Source organism: Indicator indicator, chromosome 27, assembly GCF_027791375.1.
Source record: "Indicator indicator isolate 239-I01 chromosome 27, UM_Iind_1.1, whole genome shotgun sequence".
Classification (NCBI taxonomy): Eukaryota; Metazoa; Chordata; class Aves; order Piciformes; family Indicatoridae; genus Indicator; species Indicator indicator.
The window spans coordinates 2202390-2217177 of record NC_072036.1 but is presented as its reverse complement, the minus strand read 5'-3'; the positions used below and the strand labels follow the sequence as shown (position 1 = coordinate 2217177).

General features: G+C 44.3%; 1 protein-coding gene across 2 annotated transcripts in view; it reads left to right on the top strand.

Annotated features, from left to right (window-relative positions):
- Positions 1-14356, top strand: part of EPB41L2 (erythrocyte membrane protein band 4.1 like 2) — a 132842-nt gene extending 118486 nt beyond the window's left edge. The window contains exons 17-23 of one of the 2 annotated variants that reach the window (XM_054393004.1): positions 653-706; positions 915-1475; positions 3649-3771; positions 5005-5103; positions 6454-6534; positions 10081-10219; positions 13077-14356. In XM_054393004.1, coding sequence (XP_054248979.1) covers positions 653-706; positions 915-1475; positions 3649-3771; positions 5005-5103; positions 6454-6534; positions 10081-10188 — 1026 coding nt within the window. In that variant the 3' untranslated portion in view covers positions 10189-10219; positions 13077-14356. The remainder of the gene's footprint in view (positions 1-652; positions 707-914; positions 1476-3648; positions 3772-5004; positions 5104-6453; positions 6535-10080; positions 10220-13076) is intronic. The other variant, XM_054393005.1, reaches the window with a different exon arrangement.
- Positions 14357-14788: the final 432 nt, after the last annotated feature.

The following is a 14788-nucleotide window of genomic DNA, read 5'->3' as shown; positions in this document are numbered from 1 at the left end:
CTCTGCCTAACGCCTAATCTCTGGTGGGCTGTTGTGGGACATCCATGGCAGATCATGTTGTTATGGAACAAGTACTAATACAGCTGGCTTCATCTCATCACTTTGACTCCAACCTGAATCCTAATGGGATCCTCTGGGCAGTCCTGTGTTGCTGTTCTGACAACATACCACCCTCAGCAGCCTCCCTCTTACCTCTTGGGTTTCATAAGTAACAGACCAAAGATGAGCAACTACTAAAATCTCACAGCAAAGCCTTTTTTATTTTGTATGATGATAAACTGATTGTGGAATGCTAAGTAAGTTTAAAAATTATTTTTTCCCTTGATGTTATTTATTTTTAACTCCTGTATTAACTCAGAGAAGTAACTTCCTCAACAGCATTGCTGGCCACTGCATTCATGCTTTTATTTGCAGTCTTTCATAATGAAATTCTCACCTTAATTAATAATGACCCCTAATTCTTACCTACCTGTGGAGTATTGCAATGAAGTGGAAGGTAATGAGCCTAGTTCTGTGTGAGTCTTGCAGGGACTAACAGTTATCTGTCTAGTATCACCTACATACTTGCTTAAAAGCTTGCTTCGAGGGTGTTGCACTGTGGAAAAGGGTCATGCATTGATTGTTGTCCTCTGATCGCTTTTTTGTTTCACAGAGACATGCTTCCAGAGCAGAAGAGCCTTGTGCTGGAGTCAGCGATGCTGATAAGGTTCTACTGATTTTTTCTATAGTTCAGTTTGGCTCTTAACTTCCAATCCATCTTCATTCTTTCTTTCCTTCCTTTTTCAGTTAACCATCACAACCATCTTTTGTCTTCTACATGACATGAACCAGCCATCAGCTAATGTTGTCTCCATCATTTTAATTTATTCATGTACTCTACTTTTGTTTTTCCTCATCCATGTTTTTTTGTACAGAGTTCACATGAGACTCTGGACATAGTGGAGGAGAAGAAGCAGGCAGAGGTTGGGATAGAAGATACACTAGTCGTAGAGGAAACCAACAAAGGGAAAGTGCAAGTTGCCACTGATGCTGGGGAGACATGTAAGGTGGAACATCTGTCAAAAAAGGACTCTTCATCATTACCATCAGATAGTAGCAGCAGCAGCAGTAGTAGTGAGAGTGAGGATGAAGAGGTGGGAGAATACCAGCCACATCATAGGGCAATTGAGGAAGTCATCAGGGAAGAACAGGAAGAAGAGGAAGATATGAAAAGGAAAGAACACGAAGAAAAAACACAGCATGTGGAAGCCACACCAGAAGGCAGTAAACTAAATGTGCCAGTTGAGCAGACACCAGTTACAGCTGAAGATTTGGTCCAGGAAAATGCAGTTACCATAGCTACAGAAGAGAAGAATTTGTCAGAGGAAATTAAGCAAGATTTAGGTGAAGAAAAAGAGGAAGAACAGCTCAAAGTCAATGGAGATGTGTCTCATGTTGACATTGATGTTGCACCACAAATAATTTGTTGTTCTGAGGTAAATGGTAAAAACAGTTTGACAACTAGACTAAGCAGAGGTACTTCTTGGGGTGAAAATAGACCTGCCTTTCTTCTTCTCCTATTCCTTCCACTCTTCAAGCATCCAGCAGGATTCAGATCATTTGGAAGGGGAAACCATTGATGAGCAGTGCAATTCTGTCTCCTTCAGCTATGGTTTCTGACTTTTTTGCTGGAACTGAGAGTCATCAGTAAGGCAAACCTTCTGAAGACTGACACCTCCTTTCTCTGCCCCCCTTATTTGATATGCACATACATGGTGGATATGGATTATTTACATGTTGCCAGTGTTTTCAGTCTTGTCTTGTCTCCTTGTCAATTGTTTTTGACACATGTCCATGACACGTAATTGTGATTGGAAAGCTATTGGCAATTGAAATTACAAAATAACCTGCACAAATTTTTCCTTTTTTCCCGCCTCCCCTCCCCCTGCCTGCTTTTCTTACCTTTTTTTCTTTTTAAAAAATATTATGGCTTTAGAGACTGGAATAAGTATGGCTAGAGATTGCACAGGTGAGAGCACTGCATTGGCAAGGGATGAGGCATGGATCACAATCAGCATGGAGAATGCTCTGGGAAGACCTTATAGCAGCCTCCAGTACCTGAAAGGAGCCTGCAAGAAAGCTGGGGAGAGACTTCTTACAAGGGCTGGTAGTGAAAAAATAAGGGACAATGGATGGAAGCTGGAAGAAGGGAGATTGAGACTGGAGATGAGGAAGAAATTCTTTCCAGTGAGGGTGGTGAGACACTGGCACAGGTTGCCCAGGGAGGCTGTGGATGTCCCCTCCCTGTAGGTGTTCAAGGCCAGGCTGGATGAAGCCTTGAGTAACCTGGGCTAGTGGGAGATGACCCTACCCATGGCAGGGGGGTTGGAACTGGATGAGCTCTTAAGGTCCCTTCCAACCCAACCCATTCTATGAATCTTACTCCAAAGTCTCCTAATGCAGTAGGGAAGCAGGCATGGGTTCCAGTCACAATCACTTGTCGTTAAACGAGGTCCCAGGGTTCTTAGTGGGCAAACTTCATAAAGCAGCAGGAAGGCAAAAAATGAGGCACAGGGCTGGATCTCTTTGCAAAGTTGTCAGGATCTTCTGCTGAGCTTCCCCACAGTTGGCTGGGTTCTTTACTAGTTACCTGCTTGCTGCTTCTTGTAGCAATTTTAGTTTTGTTCCTTTGCACTTCAATCCAGACAGCTTCCCTTCTTCCTTTAGCTGCCTTCTGCATAAAGAGGTGTTCTGCTTAACCTTGCGGAGGAATTGGTGTCTAAGGCTTGAGAAATTGTAGGCTCTCACACTTCCTCAAAACAGCTGTTTTGGAGGAAGGAGAGAAGGGCTGCTGTGTGTGGGAAGGGTATTTTTGGCCTGGGTTTTCCCTCTGTGTGCATCCCAGATCAGTGGGAGATGGCAACCTACGTATCTAGAGATACAGTAAAGGGCTTTGCTATGTTTTTCTTAAGTTCCTCAATATACTGAAAGTCTGCTGCAGTAAGATAAGTGAAATGTTCACTGTCTGTCTTGGGGATTCTGTAGGGAACACCAACAGCCAACTCTTCATGAAATGGCTCTTTAGCATTGTGGATAAAAGAACCTATTAAATGGAGGCTACTTAAAACCCAGTCATCAAAGTTGGTTTTCTGCTCCAGAAATAGGACATAGTAAAAAGTTAAATTTCTACAGAATTCCCTTGGAATTTCTAGTTCTTATTTGCAGTTTGACAGAGCAGTGATAGGCATTTTCCCAGCTTGATCCTAAGATGAAGCTTAGAGATCTGAGCTAGCTATTAAGCTTCTTGATGCAAACTAGGGGGGTTATTATTATTTTTTTTTCCCCAGTGATGCTCTTTTACTCATTTTCAGCTGTGTTGCAGCTTGGTTGTAGAGGCTGCCTTCTGTGATGCGTAGTGGTGGCTGAAACACAGAGCTTTGGCAAGCTTCCTAGGATATTGAATCACTCTCCCATGTTATGTAGGTGCTTGAGGGCTGGTGTCTTAGTCTTCATTTCACTTTCCTGATTTACTGCATGCTTTTTGGTTGGGAATGCAGTCAAACAGCTGTCTTACTGTTAGGATTTTCTTGAGTATTTGGTTGTTATCTGGGTCCACTTCACAAACCTTCTTCTGCCTTTTCAATTGATTGCTTGTTTCTTGCACCACAGCCTCCAGTAGTGAAGACAGAGATGGTAACCATTTCAGATGCCACACAGAGAACTGAGATCTCCACTAAAGAAGTCCCCATTGTTCAGACAGAAACGAAAACTATCACATATGAGTCTCCACAGGTATCGTGGCTGGGCTTTTATTGTTTGCAGTCTCATATTTATTCCAGTTATTTGTTGATCAAGACAGATAGTGTCCAAAAGATGTTTTTTAAAAACCTGTAAGTTCTTTCTAGCAGCTGAGGTGGTCCTTTGGCTATGAATTAGGAAAGTCAAGTGTTTGTAGACAAAGTGGCCATGCTTCTGGAGTTGCAGGGTGGGGTTACATAAGGACTTAGTGGCTGTCTGCATATATAGAGCTCGTTTTTAGTTCTGGGAACTTGATTAATTCATTGCTCCTGAAAGGAAGATGTAACTTGGAGAGGACATTTTCCACAACAGTGAACCAGAACAGCAGTCTTACAGGGCTCCATAAGCTTGCATGGCTTCTGTTTCAGTTCTAACTAAAGGATGGGATGGCATTCAGAGGGACCTGGAGAGGCTGGAGAGGTGCACTGAGGAGAATGTCATGAGATTCAATAAGGCCAAGTGAAAGTCCTGCAGCTGGGTTGGGGCAGTCCTTGATAGCAATCCAGGCTGAGATTGAGAGCAGCCCTGCAGAGAAGGACTTGGGGGTGCTGGTGGGGGAGAAGCTGGACAGGAGCCAGCAATGGGCACTGGCAGCACAGAAGGCCAAGGGCAGCCTGGGCTGCATCCAAAGCAGCATGGCCAGAGATGGAGAGAGGAGATCCTGCCCCTCTGCTCTGGGAAGACCCCAACTGGAGCACTCCATCAAGCTTTGGGGCCCCAACACAAGAGGGACATGGACCTGCTGGAGAGGGTCCAGAGAAGGCCACAAAGATGATCAGAGGGCTGGAGCACCTTCCTATGAAGACAGGCTGAGGGAGTTGAGGCAGCTCACCTTGGAGAAGAGACTTGGAGCAGCATTTTAATATCTGAGGGGGCCCTACAGGAAGTCTGGGGAGGGACTGTTTAGAAAGGTTTGTTTGATAGGACGAGGGGCAGTGGTTTGAAACTGGAGCAGGGCAGATTTAGGCTGGACATCAGGAGGGAGTTCTGAGCAATGAGGGTGGTGAAATACTGGAAAAGGCTGCCCAGGGAGGTGCTTGAGTCCCCATTCCTGGAGAATTTCAAGGTCAGACTTGATGTGTCCCTGGGGAGCCTGCTCTGGTTGGAGATGTCCCTGCTGACTGCAGGGGGAGTGGATGAGATGACCTTTGAGGGTCCCTTCCCTACACCTGTTCTCCTATGCAAACAAAGCATTTAAATGCTTCCAATGTTTTCAATTGCTTGCAGTTTGATGGCAGTGCTGGTGACAGTGCTGGTTTGATGCTGAGCACACAGACACTTACAGCGGAGCCTATTTCGACTACCACAACTACACACATCACAAAGGTAAAGTCTCTGAACGAAAAAATACCCCAAACCACCTCAAAATAAAGTCTTTCATGAACTTTCTCTCATATATCTGCTAATTTATTGAAGACGACTGCCTTGAAATGGCTTGGATTCATTCCAGCCATGTGAGAGTTAATCCTCCTGTACACAGATTTTGAAGAGAGATGCCCTAATTAATAGGCATAAACTGGGAACAGGACAGGTAAAAGGAAGGAAAATATTATTAGGGCTTTTAGTACTTAATTCTGTGTTTATTAAATGAGTATGTGCCTAATATTTTACACTTTTGGCCCTTTCATCATTCACTGACATCTTAAGTCTTTGTGAGGTAAGTGGTTTGTCTGAGGTCCTCAGGAGCCCTGTTCATGGCATTAGTTGTGAGGATAACCTGAAACAGTGTTTTCTAAGCCCTGTGGTGATGATGTTTAGAGCATATTTAGAATCAGGTTATACCACTGCATTATTTTGCAAGCATCTTTTGGTGCTGAATGAGGTGCTCTGCATTCCATGCTTGAAAAGGAAACTCAGTGTCAAGAGGCCATCTCCTTCAGTCTCGTGGTGTTTCATGCCAGAGTATGTTAAGAACTACCAAAGTGTGGTGGTGATTGTTGTTTTGCTACTAGATTATGGCCATGGTGCTGTTGGGTTGGTGGTTGGAACTGATGATCTTAGAGGGTTTTCCAACCAGAACAATTCTTTGATTCTCTGTTATTTCTGTGAGATTTTTTTTGTAAGCTAAAATGTTAATTTTTCTGTAAGCTAAATGCAATCATTAGAGTAAGAAGCAAAGCAACAAAGCACAAAGCTGTTTCCATCAGCCATGTGAAGTATATTGAAAATCTCACTGAGGTCCTTGAACAGACCAACTGAAAATCAGATGACCTTTGTATTTAATGGAACATCTTTAGAGGTCCATGACAGATGGCTTGAAATCAAAGGAAAGACTCCTGGAATTTCTGTGTTGCCAGATCTAGATGATGGAAGGAGTTGGAATTCCAGTTTGTCTGCATATCTGGATCTGTTCAAACAGAAGGAACTCTCTATTGCTTGTTTTTTATCAAGTTTAGCAGCTGCCAGAGTGTGGCTGACTGCAGAGTGACAAATGGGGAGGGTGATGGAGCACTGAGAGTGTCTTGGCCTAACAGGGAAGGATGGTTTGGAGGAATGGGGAATAGTAATCAAGGCCAGGTTGGATGAGGCTTTTAGCGTCTGGCCTGATGGGAGGTGTCCCTGCCCATGGCATGGGGCTTGGGACTAGATGATCTTTAAGGTCCCTTCCAAGCCAAACCATTCTGTAATTCTGTGATTACAAAGGTGTTTTCTTCACTGTTTTTGTGTCCTCTGTAGATGGTCAAGGGTGGGGTATCAGAAACACGAATCGAGAAGCGCATCGTAATCACTGGAGATGCAGATATTGACCATGATGAGGTGAGTCTGCAAGCTCTCAACACTTGTAATGTGCCTTTTGTAGCCTAGTGAGGTCTGGTGGATATTTCAGAAACCTGAAATAGGAGGAAGGAAGAGAAGTTCAATAAGAGGACATAGAAAGGCCCTGAGACTGTTAACTGTGGCAAAGGTGTTAGTGATTGTGTTTTGTGAGTAAGGAGAATGAACTGTGTCCAGTTCTGGAGCATCTATTACAGGAAAGATCTGGAGGAGCTGAAATATGTCCAGAGAAGGGCCATGAGGATGAGCAGAGGGCTGGAGCTCCTCTGCTGTGGAGACAGACTGGGAGAGTTGGGATTGTTGAGTTTGGAGAAGGCAAGGATCTGAGGAGATCTTATTGTGGCCTTCCAATATCTGACGGGGGCCAACAGGAAAGCTGGGGAGGCACTTCCCCATGAGGGTGGTGAGAGACTGGCACAGGTTGCCCAGGGAGGTGGTGGAAGCCTCATCCCTGGAGGTTTTTGCAGCCAGGCTGGATGTGGCTGTGAGCAACCTGCTGTAGTGTGAGGTGTCCCTGCCCATGGCAGGGGGTTGGAACTGGATGGTCCCTGAGGTCCCTTCCAACCCTGACAAGTCTATGATTCTATGAAATGAAAAGCACCGTTTGTACCTTTGCATCATAGGTATGGGAAGAGATTTCATGCTGTTGTTAAAGGGATTTTTTTTTTTTTTGAGGAGACTACATTTGTTTAGTGCTGCTTTTGCCATTTGGGAGAAGAAGCATTGCTAAAATCATCTTCTAGTACATTCATCTGGACAGATGGGAGTCTGCTGTGTTGTGTCAGCAGCTTCTGAGTGCAGCACTCCTTTTGGCTGAAAGCTTTGAAACACATGAAAACATGAATTTAAAACATGAAACACGGGAAAGCTGGAATCTGAAAAACAGTTTTTGACTTGTATTATAAAATTTTGTGTAACAAAAGCCATTGGGGATCTGCTGAAATCTTACCGAATTACCTGATGTCTCCATCAGTGCCAAAGCCAAATTTGACGACGTCTTGGAAAAGCAAGGCTAAAATCACTTCTACCTGTCTCAAAAGGGTTGAATTTAAGCAGCACACAAGAAAACAATTCAGAAAGTGCAATCATATATTCTCTGTAGTGATGGTTACTGAATTTTTACTGTGTTTGATCTAAGAAGCTACAGTAACAGTCAGCAAACAATCAGATGGAAAAGCCAACCTCCTACAGAATCACTGACACCTTTCTGAAGGCTACACAGCTCAACATGGCAGGAATTCATTTCAGTATACTGAGAGCTCTTGGGGAATTGAACTCATACTGTGCCTTGCATCCAGAAAGTGGCTTTGTGCAAGTTAAATCTCTTCTTGAAACCCAGGATTAACTGCTAGGGCTGCTCAGCAGCAGAGGTGGCTCTTGGTTGCTGTGGGCCACGGTCAGTGCACTTCAGATGTCTGGAAAGGTCACAGAGTGCTTTGAGGAGACCAAGCCTGTCTTTGTTTGGAGTTGAGGGTAATGATGTAAATAAATCAGCAATAAAAAAGGAGTACCAAATACAGTGTTAATCATTGAAGTTGAAAGCATCAGGGAGCAGCTTTTAAGAGATTCAGAAAATCTCCACCACTTTTTCTTCAGTGGATGTGGAGCTCTATAAATGCACAAACTACATGCTGGGTGTTTATTCTTTTGTCTTTTAGCTCTCTACATCAGTCAAACAGTTTTCAATAGGAAAATGTTCTAGTTTGCAGTTTCAGAGGACAAATGCTTGCATTGCTTCTGTAACTTAGCAGTTAGAGACTTCAGTCTTTTTAGTTGTTTAGGGTTTGATTGTAAACAGCCTTAACAATCGTAACAGCCACTTCCTTTTAAATCCTCCCTTGAGCTATAGAGGTTGCACCTGGCCTGCTGTGAAAGAGGAACAGTGAAAAATGGTTAGGATGAATACATCAGCAACCATCAGCATTGTACCTAGGCATGCTCTCTGATCTTCTGTGCTTGTTTCCTTCACAGGATTTCAAATTCAGTATCATGTAACAGTTCAGGCAGTTACTGTTGGGGTTTTCAGTCTCTGTTCAGAGTTAGTTGTTTCTTCTCCCACCTGTGGCTTAGGAAATAAGCTACAAGGGCAGGCTGAGGAAGCTGGGGTTGTTCATCCTGGAGAAGACAGCAGGAAGATCTTAGAGCTGCCTTCCAGTACCTGGAAAGATCTAGGAAGGCTGCAGAGGCACTTCTCATAAGGGTGTCTAGGGGGAATGGTTTGAAGCTGAGGGAAAGCAGGGTTAGAGTGGAGCTGAGGAAGAAGTTCTTCTGTATGAGGGTGGTGAGACTCTGGAAGAGATTGCTCAGGGAGGTTGTGGATGCCTCCTCCCTGGGGCTCTTCAGGGCCGGGATGGATGAGGCCTTGAGCAACCTGGTGTAGTTGATAGGTGGCAGGGAGGTTGGAGTAGATGATCTGTGTGGTCCCTTCCAACATAACTCCTGTGATTCTGTGAAACTGTCACTTTTCTACATGAATATAAACCTTTATGTTACTGCATTGCACTTTTCCTAGTAGTGTTTTTTCCAGTTGTTGATCCTAAGGGGAACAGTGAGTTTGCTGTTGCCTCAGAATGCCTCCTAGTTTCTTCACTTCTTTTGTCATATGTTGGTTTCCAACAGTAACACAGCTGACTGAAATCAGATTGAGACTGGGGAAGGAATAGAAGGTCCTAGGTGCTCTTTCTCCTTTTCTGCCTTGGAGGGTAATTTTCTGTTGTTGACTGTAAAGCCTTGTGTAGGATAGACTAGGGCAGGGACCTGCAACAACCGTGCAGCCTAACTGCCAGCTGTTTGTATTAGTACATCCCCTAGGTCTTGAAATGTGGAGGGGGGATTGTAAGAAATTGAGTGATACATTTCCCTGAGTGAAGCTAGGAAAGTTCTCCTGAACTGGTAAAAGGAGAAAAAGGAGATTGTTGTGCTGAGAGAGACATTTCTGAGCTTCAGTACCACATTCTTAATTTCTGTAGTGTAGTCTCTATTTGCTGGAGCTGTTGTGTAAGTACCAAACCCACTGGGGTGTAAGAGTGCTTTTTTTCTCCTGGAATGGGCTAGGTAAGCTACAGAGCAATGCTGTGGATAGTTAGTTACTGGAAATTTGGGGTACACTTCTAGCACAGTGGGTTGGTTGGGGTCTTTTGGTTGGAGTTTGTGTTTTGAGGGGGTTGGTTGGGTTTGTGGGGGTTCATTGGTTTAGGGTTTGGTTTTTGATTTGGCTTGGTTTAGTGGTTTGGGTTGGGGTTTTGCTTTGGCTTCGTTTCTTGTTTGGTTTTTTTTTTTTTTGTTTGGGTTGGGTTGGTTGTTTTTTTTTTTTTTTTTTTTTTTTTGGTGTTGATATTTGTGGTTGTCTTTTTTTTTTTTTTGGTGGTGTTTGGTTTTGTTGGTTTGGTTTTTACCCTTGAGCCTTTCCAGGCTTTGGGAATCCAGAGTTCTGAATAGCTATACCCAGAACTTCCAATGCTGCTCTCCCATTCTCTGGCCCCTCATGAATGTCCTTTAGCTGTTGCTTTCTTTCAAACACATTTACAGGCTCTGGCACAGGCAATAAAAGAAGCCAAAGAACAGCACCCAGACATGTCTGTGACAAGAGTGGTGGTGCACAAAGAAACTGAACTTGCTGAGGAAGATGAAGAGTAAAATCCAAAATGCCCTCAAGCAGTTATTTTAGGTAAGCTTATATCCATATATATATATATATATACAGAAATGTATTTCACAGAGGGAAATGGAGCATCAGTTTTGTGTTGCATTCTGCAATAAAAAGCTTGAAGAGTCCAGAGTGTCTGAGACCTGCTGCCACAACAGGAGGAGTTCAAACAGGCACTTAGAGTGGACTCCTACTGTAAGAATTTCTATCTTCTGTCCAGTCTGACACTGATTTTCACTGCAAATGTTCCTGTACATGTGTCTCAGTTTTGCCACAGTGCTCTCATGGCATATCCTACAGAACTTGGTCAATCATAGCATGGCTTAGGTTGGAAAGGACCTCAGAGGTCATCTGCTCCAACCCTCTGCCATGAGAGTTGTAGTTTCTATTGTTTATATCCGGTTGTAGTTTATATTGCAGTGGGTCTGGGCTATTCCTGCAGAACATGAAGGATGTGTCCCATTTTCCCTTTCACCTGTCCAGTTGCAGCCCTGGCCTTGCACCTGGCTTGTTCAGGGCTGTGTGCCATGCCCAGCAGTGAAAGGCCACACTTGGACATTTTAATTGAGTCAACTAATTCTTAATCCCTAAACACAATGAAATACTTAACCTTTTATCACTCTCTCAGGCAAGGAGGTAAATGCATTGCAAACTCAAGCTTAAAGCCTCTTAGCAGTTGGCAGAGGTCAAAAGCAGGTCAGTTGATTGGGCTTTCATTTCTAGGAATAAAAGAAAGGGGAAAAAAACTCAGGACCTGCTCTACATGATGTATCCAACAGAAAGATCACTCAATAAACCTGCTGGGGCACTGGTTGTAGGCTGATGGCTTAGAGAGCTTCAGGCTTCCTCTGCTTCTCACACTGCTTGGTGTCATCAAACTGAAGCTTCAGATTTTTCAAACTTGATGGTTTTGTTAATTGTAGTTAAAGGAAAAGAATTTGTTTGGAAGAGTTAAATGTCAGTGAGAGAGAGAAAAAATTAAAGCTTTGAAAGCAAGGTGTTAAGCCTTTACTGGGAGACATCTTTGTCTCTGCTGCTGAGTCTGTGTCTAGCTAGAAAAGCAGAGGTGATTCTGGCACATCTCAAGAAACAAAATTGGTTTCCTACAAGTTTTGTATGGCATACACAGCTGTGGAATGGTGCCTGCAGTGTGTCAGTGAGTGTCAGAGGTTCTTGTCTGAGTTTGCTGATTGCTCAGCAACCCTTGGGCTGAAATGCTTGTGAGACAATCAAAGAGAACTAGTATGAAGATACCACTATAGATGTTAGGCCTGCTGACTTGTTTGACTGGTGATGCCTTTCACTGAAACATTAAGGAAAAAGTCACAGAGCCCTAGAATTGGTTTGGCTTTATCCTGGAGTCCAACTGTAAACCCAACCCCACCATGGCCACCAAACCATGGCCACAGGTGCCATGGCCACACATTTCTTGAACACCTCCAGGGATGGGGACTCCACCATCTTCCTGGGCAGCCTGTTCCAATCCCTGACCACTCTTGCATCAATGAAATTTGTCCTCATCTCCAACCTAACTCTCCCCTGGCACAATTTCAGGCCGTTTCCTCTCCTATCACCTGATACCAGGGAGAAGAGACCAACCCCCACCTGGCTCCAACCTCCTCTCAGGGAGCTGTAGAGAGCAATGAGGTCTCCTGTCAGCCTCCTCTTCTCCACACTAAACACCCCCAGCTCCCTCAGCTGTTCCTCACCAGCCCTCTTCTCCAGACCCTTCACCATCTTTGATGCTCTAGCAGGGCAGCTGAAGTGTCTAAACCCAGGCCACCTGAACTGCCTTGAACATCTCTCTGCAGCCTGGACCACCCAGAGCCCTGTGTCCTCCTGTGGCAGCAGCTGGAGGGCAGGTGGGAGTGCAGACATGGCTCTGGGTTCAGGCACTGGAGTCATGGCACAGGTTGTGAGCAGTTATTGCTGAGGGGCTGAGAGCTCTGCCCCAGGGGCTGGGGCAGTGTTGTTCATGTGGACTTGTTTTCTCCCATAACAGTGACAGACACTGCACTCTGACTCTGAGGGCTTCTTAATTCATCAAATACCTACTTTTTTTTTTTTTTTTCATTTATGCACTAGATTGTGGATTGAAATTGTCCATAAACTGTGCAAGAGGTGACTGCTAAAATACCCTGAGGATCTAGGGGAGGGAGGAAATTCACTGAAGGAAGGAAACTGAATAGCTGCATGAGCCCTGGGTTCAGTTCTGGGCACCACAGTATAGGAAAGACATTGAGGTGCTGGAGGGTGTCCAGAGAAGAGCAATGAGGCTGGTGAGGGGCTTGGAGGGCATTGTATGAGGAGAGGCTGAGGGAGCTGGGGGTGTTTAGCCTGAGGAAGAAGAGGCTGAGGGGAGACCTCATTGCTCTCTGCAGCTCCCTGAAAGGAGGCTGCAGTGAGGTGGGGGTTGGGCTCTTCTCCCTAGTCTCAGGTGATAGAAGGAGAGGAAATGGTCTGAAATGGTGCCAGGGGAGGGTTAGGTTGGATATTAGGAAAAAAATTCTTTGGTGCAAGAGTGGTCAGGGATTGGCAGAGGCTGCCCAGGGAGGTGGTGGAGTCCCCATCCCTGGAGGTGTTCAAGAAGCTGTAGATGTGGTGCTTCAGGACATAGTTCAGTGGCCATGGTAGTTGGGTTATGGTTGGACTTGATGCTCTTAAAGGATTTTTCCAGCCTTAGTGATTCTGTGGTTCTATGATTGAAGGAGGCTTAACACAACCTTTTTTATGGCTATTTCCTAACAACCTTTTTTTATGGTTACTTGCTAGAAATAACAAACATTTTTACAATGCTTGTTTGGGTTCTGCAGATGTGCCTCTCACCTGGTATCCATTATGAATGCTTATCTAATTTTCCTCCTCCTTTTTCTTTCAGAAGTAAAAATGATACTGCCCGTGAAGAACTGTAACCATTCCAAGCCATCACCACTCCACCCAGCTCCCCAGGCCTGGCAGCCATGAGCAGCTGTTCCAGCCTTCAATGCCAATACCCAGCTCCATTTTTACAGCTTTGCTCTATTCTCCCTTAGAAACTTTCTCCTTTATTTTTTTTTTTAATAACCACTTCTTAACATTCTTAGAGCTGTTTTTTTATTGGATGCAGTTGGAGGGTATGATCTTCTTCTGCACAAATACTTGGAGTTTTGAAGCTGATTCTTAATTATATGAAAGTGAACAACAGTAACAGAAACCAAACAAGTCTGGCAAGCATTGTTCACTGGACCACAAGGTAGTTGTGCAGGAAGGGGAATCTTTACTAATTTAGAGATAGTGGGTTTTTTGGGTTTTTGTCCTAAATATCTCAAGTGAGATCTCTTACTGGAGTAATTTACAGATTTTATTATTATTGTTATTACTATTTTTTTGTTTCAGATTATTCAGGTAAATCTATGGGAGCACATGACAAAGATTTTTATAAAACTACACTTCCTGACATTTGAAAAGGAAAAAATAATAATAAAATTATATTTCTTTGGATAAATTTTATACTGCTCTCTCTGTAACTCTTTCTGTGCTAAGCCTTCCTCCCTTCCTCTCTGTGGAGCAGAGATGGAGTGGCAGGCAGGAGAAGGAGCTGCAGACACATTTCTTCAGACTGAGCACTGTGTTCTTTTTGCACTTTGGTGCCAATGCTCAACTTCTCGCAGACCTTTTGCTGTCTGCAGCATTCCAGAGAAGGGCAGGAGGCAGGCAAACCTTCCAGCCTCTTCCTTCTCTTCTTCCAAGAGGTGACCTAGGCAGCTTAAAACCTTAGTGCTTTCTTTTCTTACTGTGTCCAAACCTGAGCACTTCCATTCCTTGAACCCACTGTAGAACACTGACATGAAAGCTGTCTCCAGGTCAGAGCTGCCCTGCGTGTTGCTGAGCAGGGGGCACGTTGCAGAGGCTTTGTCTGATGGCTGATGCAGGGGGTTTAGGATACTGACCAGTAGACTCCAGAAGGTAACCAGACAGCACCATCCCTTGAGACTGCCATTGAGAAACCCTGTTAATTTTTTTGCGATTTTATGGTTATTTCTGGTCTTGTGGGGAGGGGGTTGTTTGGGGTTTTCTTTGCTGTTGACTCTGTGTATAGTTAAAATGCCAAATTAGATTTATAGCAGCTTGAAATTGTATTAAGTGATATTTTGCTTCCTGTTATTCTGTTCTAAAATAAAGTTGTTTATTCTCTGTATGGCTTTTAGTACTCAGACATCAACTTGGAAGATATTGAAGGTATGCAAATCAGTTGTGAGAACTGCAGTTCTAGAGGCCAGCAGAGGTTTGGTACAAGGAGCCTGCAGGGTTGCCAGAAGGGTGCCTAAGGTGTCAGGGCTTTAGGCGTGGTCCAATCAACATCCTGGTTTCTGTGGTGCAGAGAAGCAATCTTCAGATGCCAAAACACAATAGATGTGGACAGCACAGCAGGAGATAAAATCCCCCTCAGTCTGCAGGTGTTTGTGTTGCACTGTGATCTTCAGGTATCAAAGCTGCTCACTGCCTTCTCTTCACTTCTCTTGGTGCTGTTATCACCTGGCAGCATGCTTGCTTAGCAGAAATTCCTGTTGGGATGTTGGCCTTCTGGTTTGGGTAACTTAAAGCAGCAGT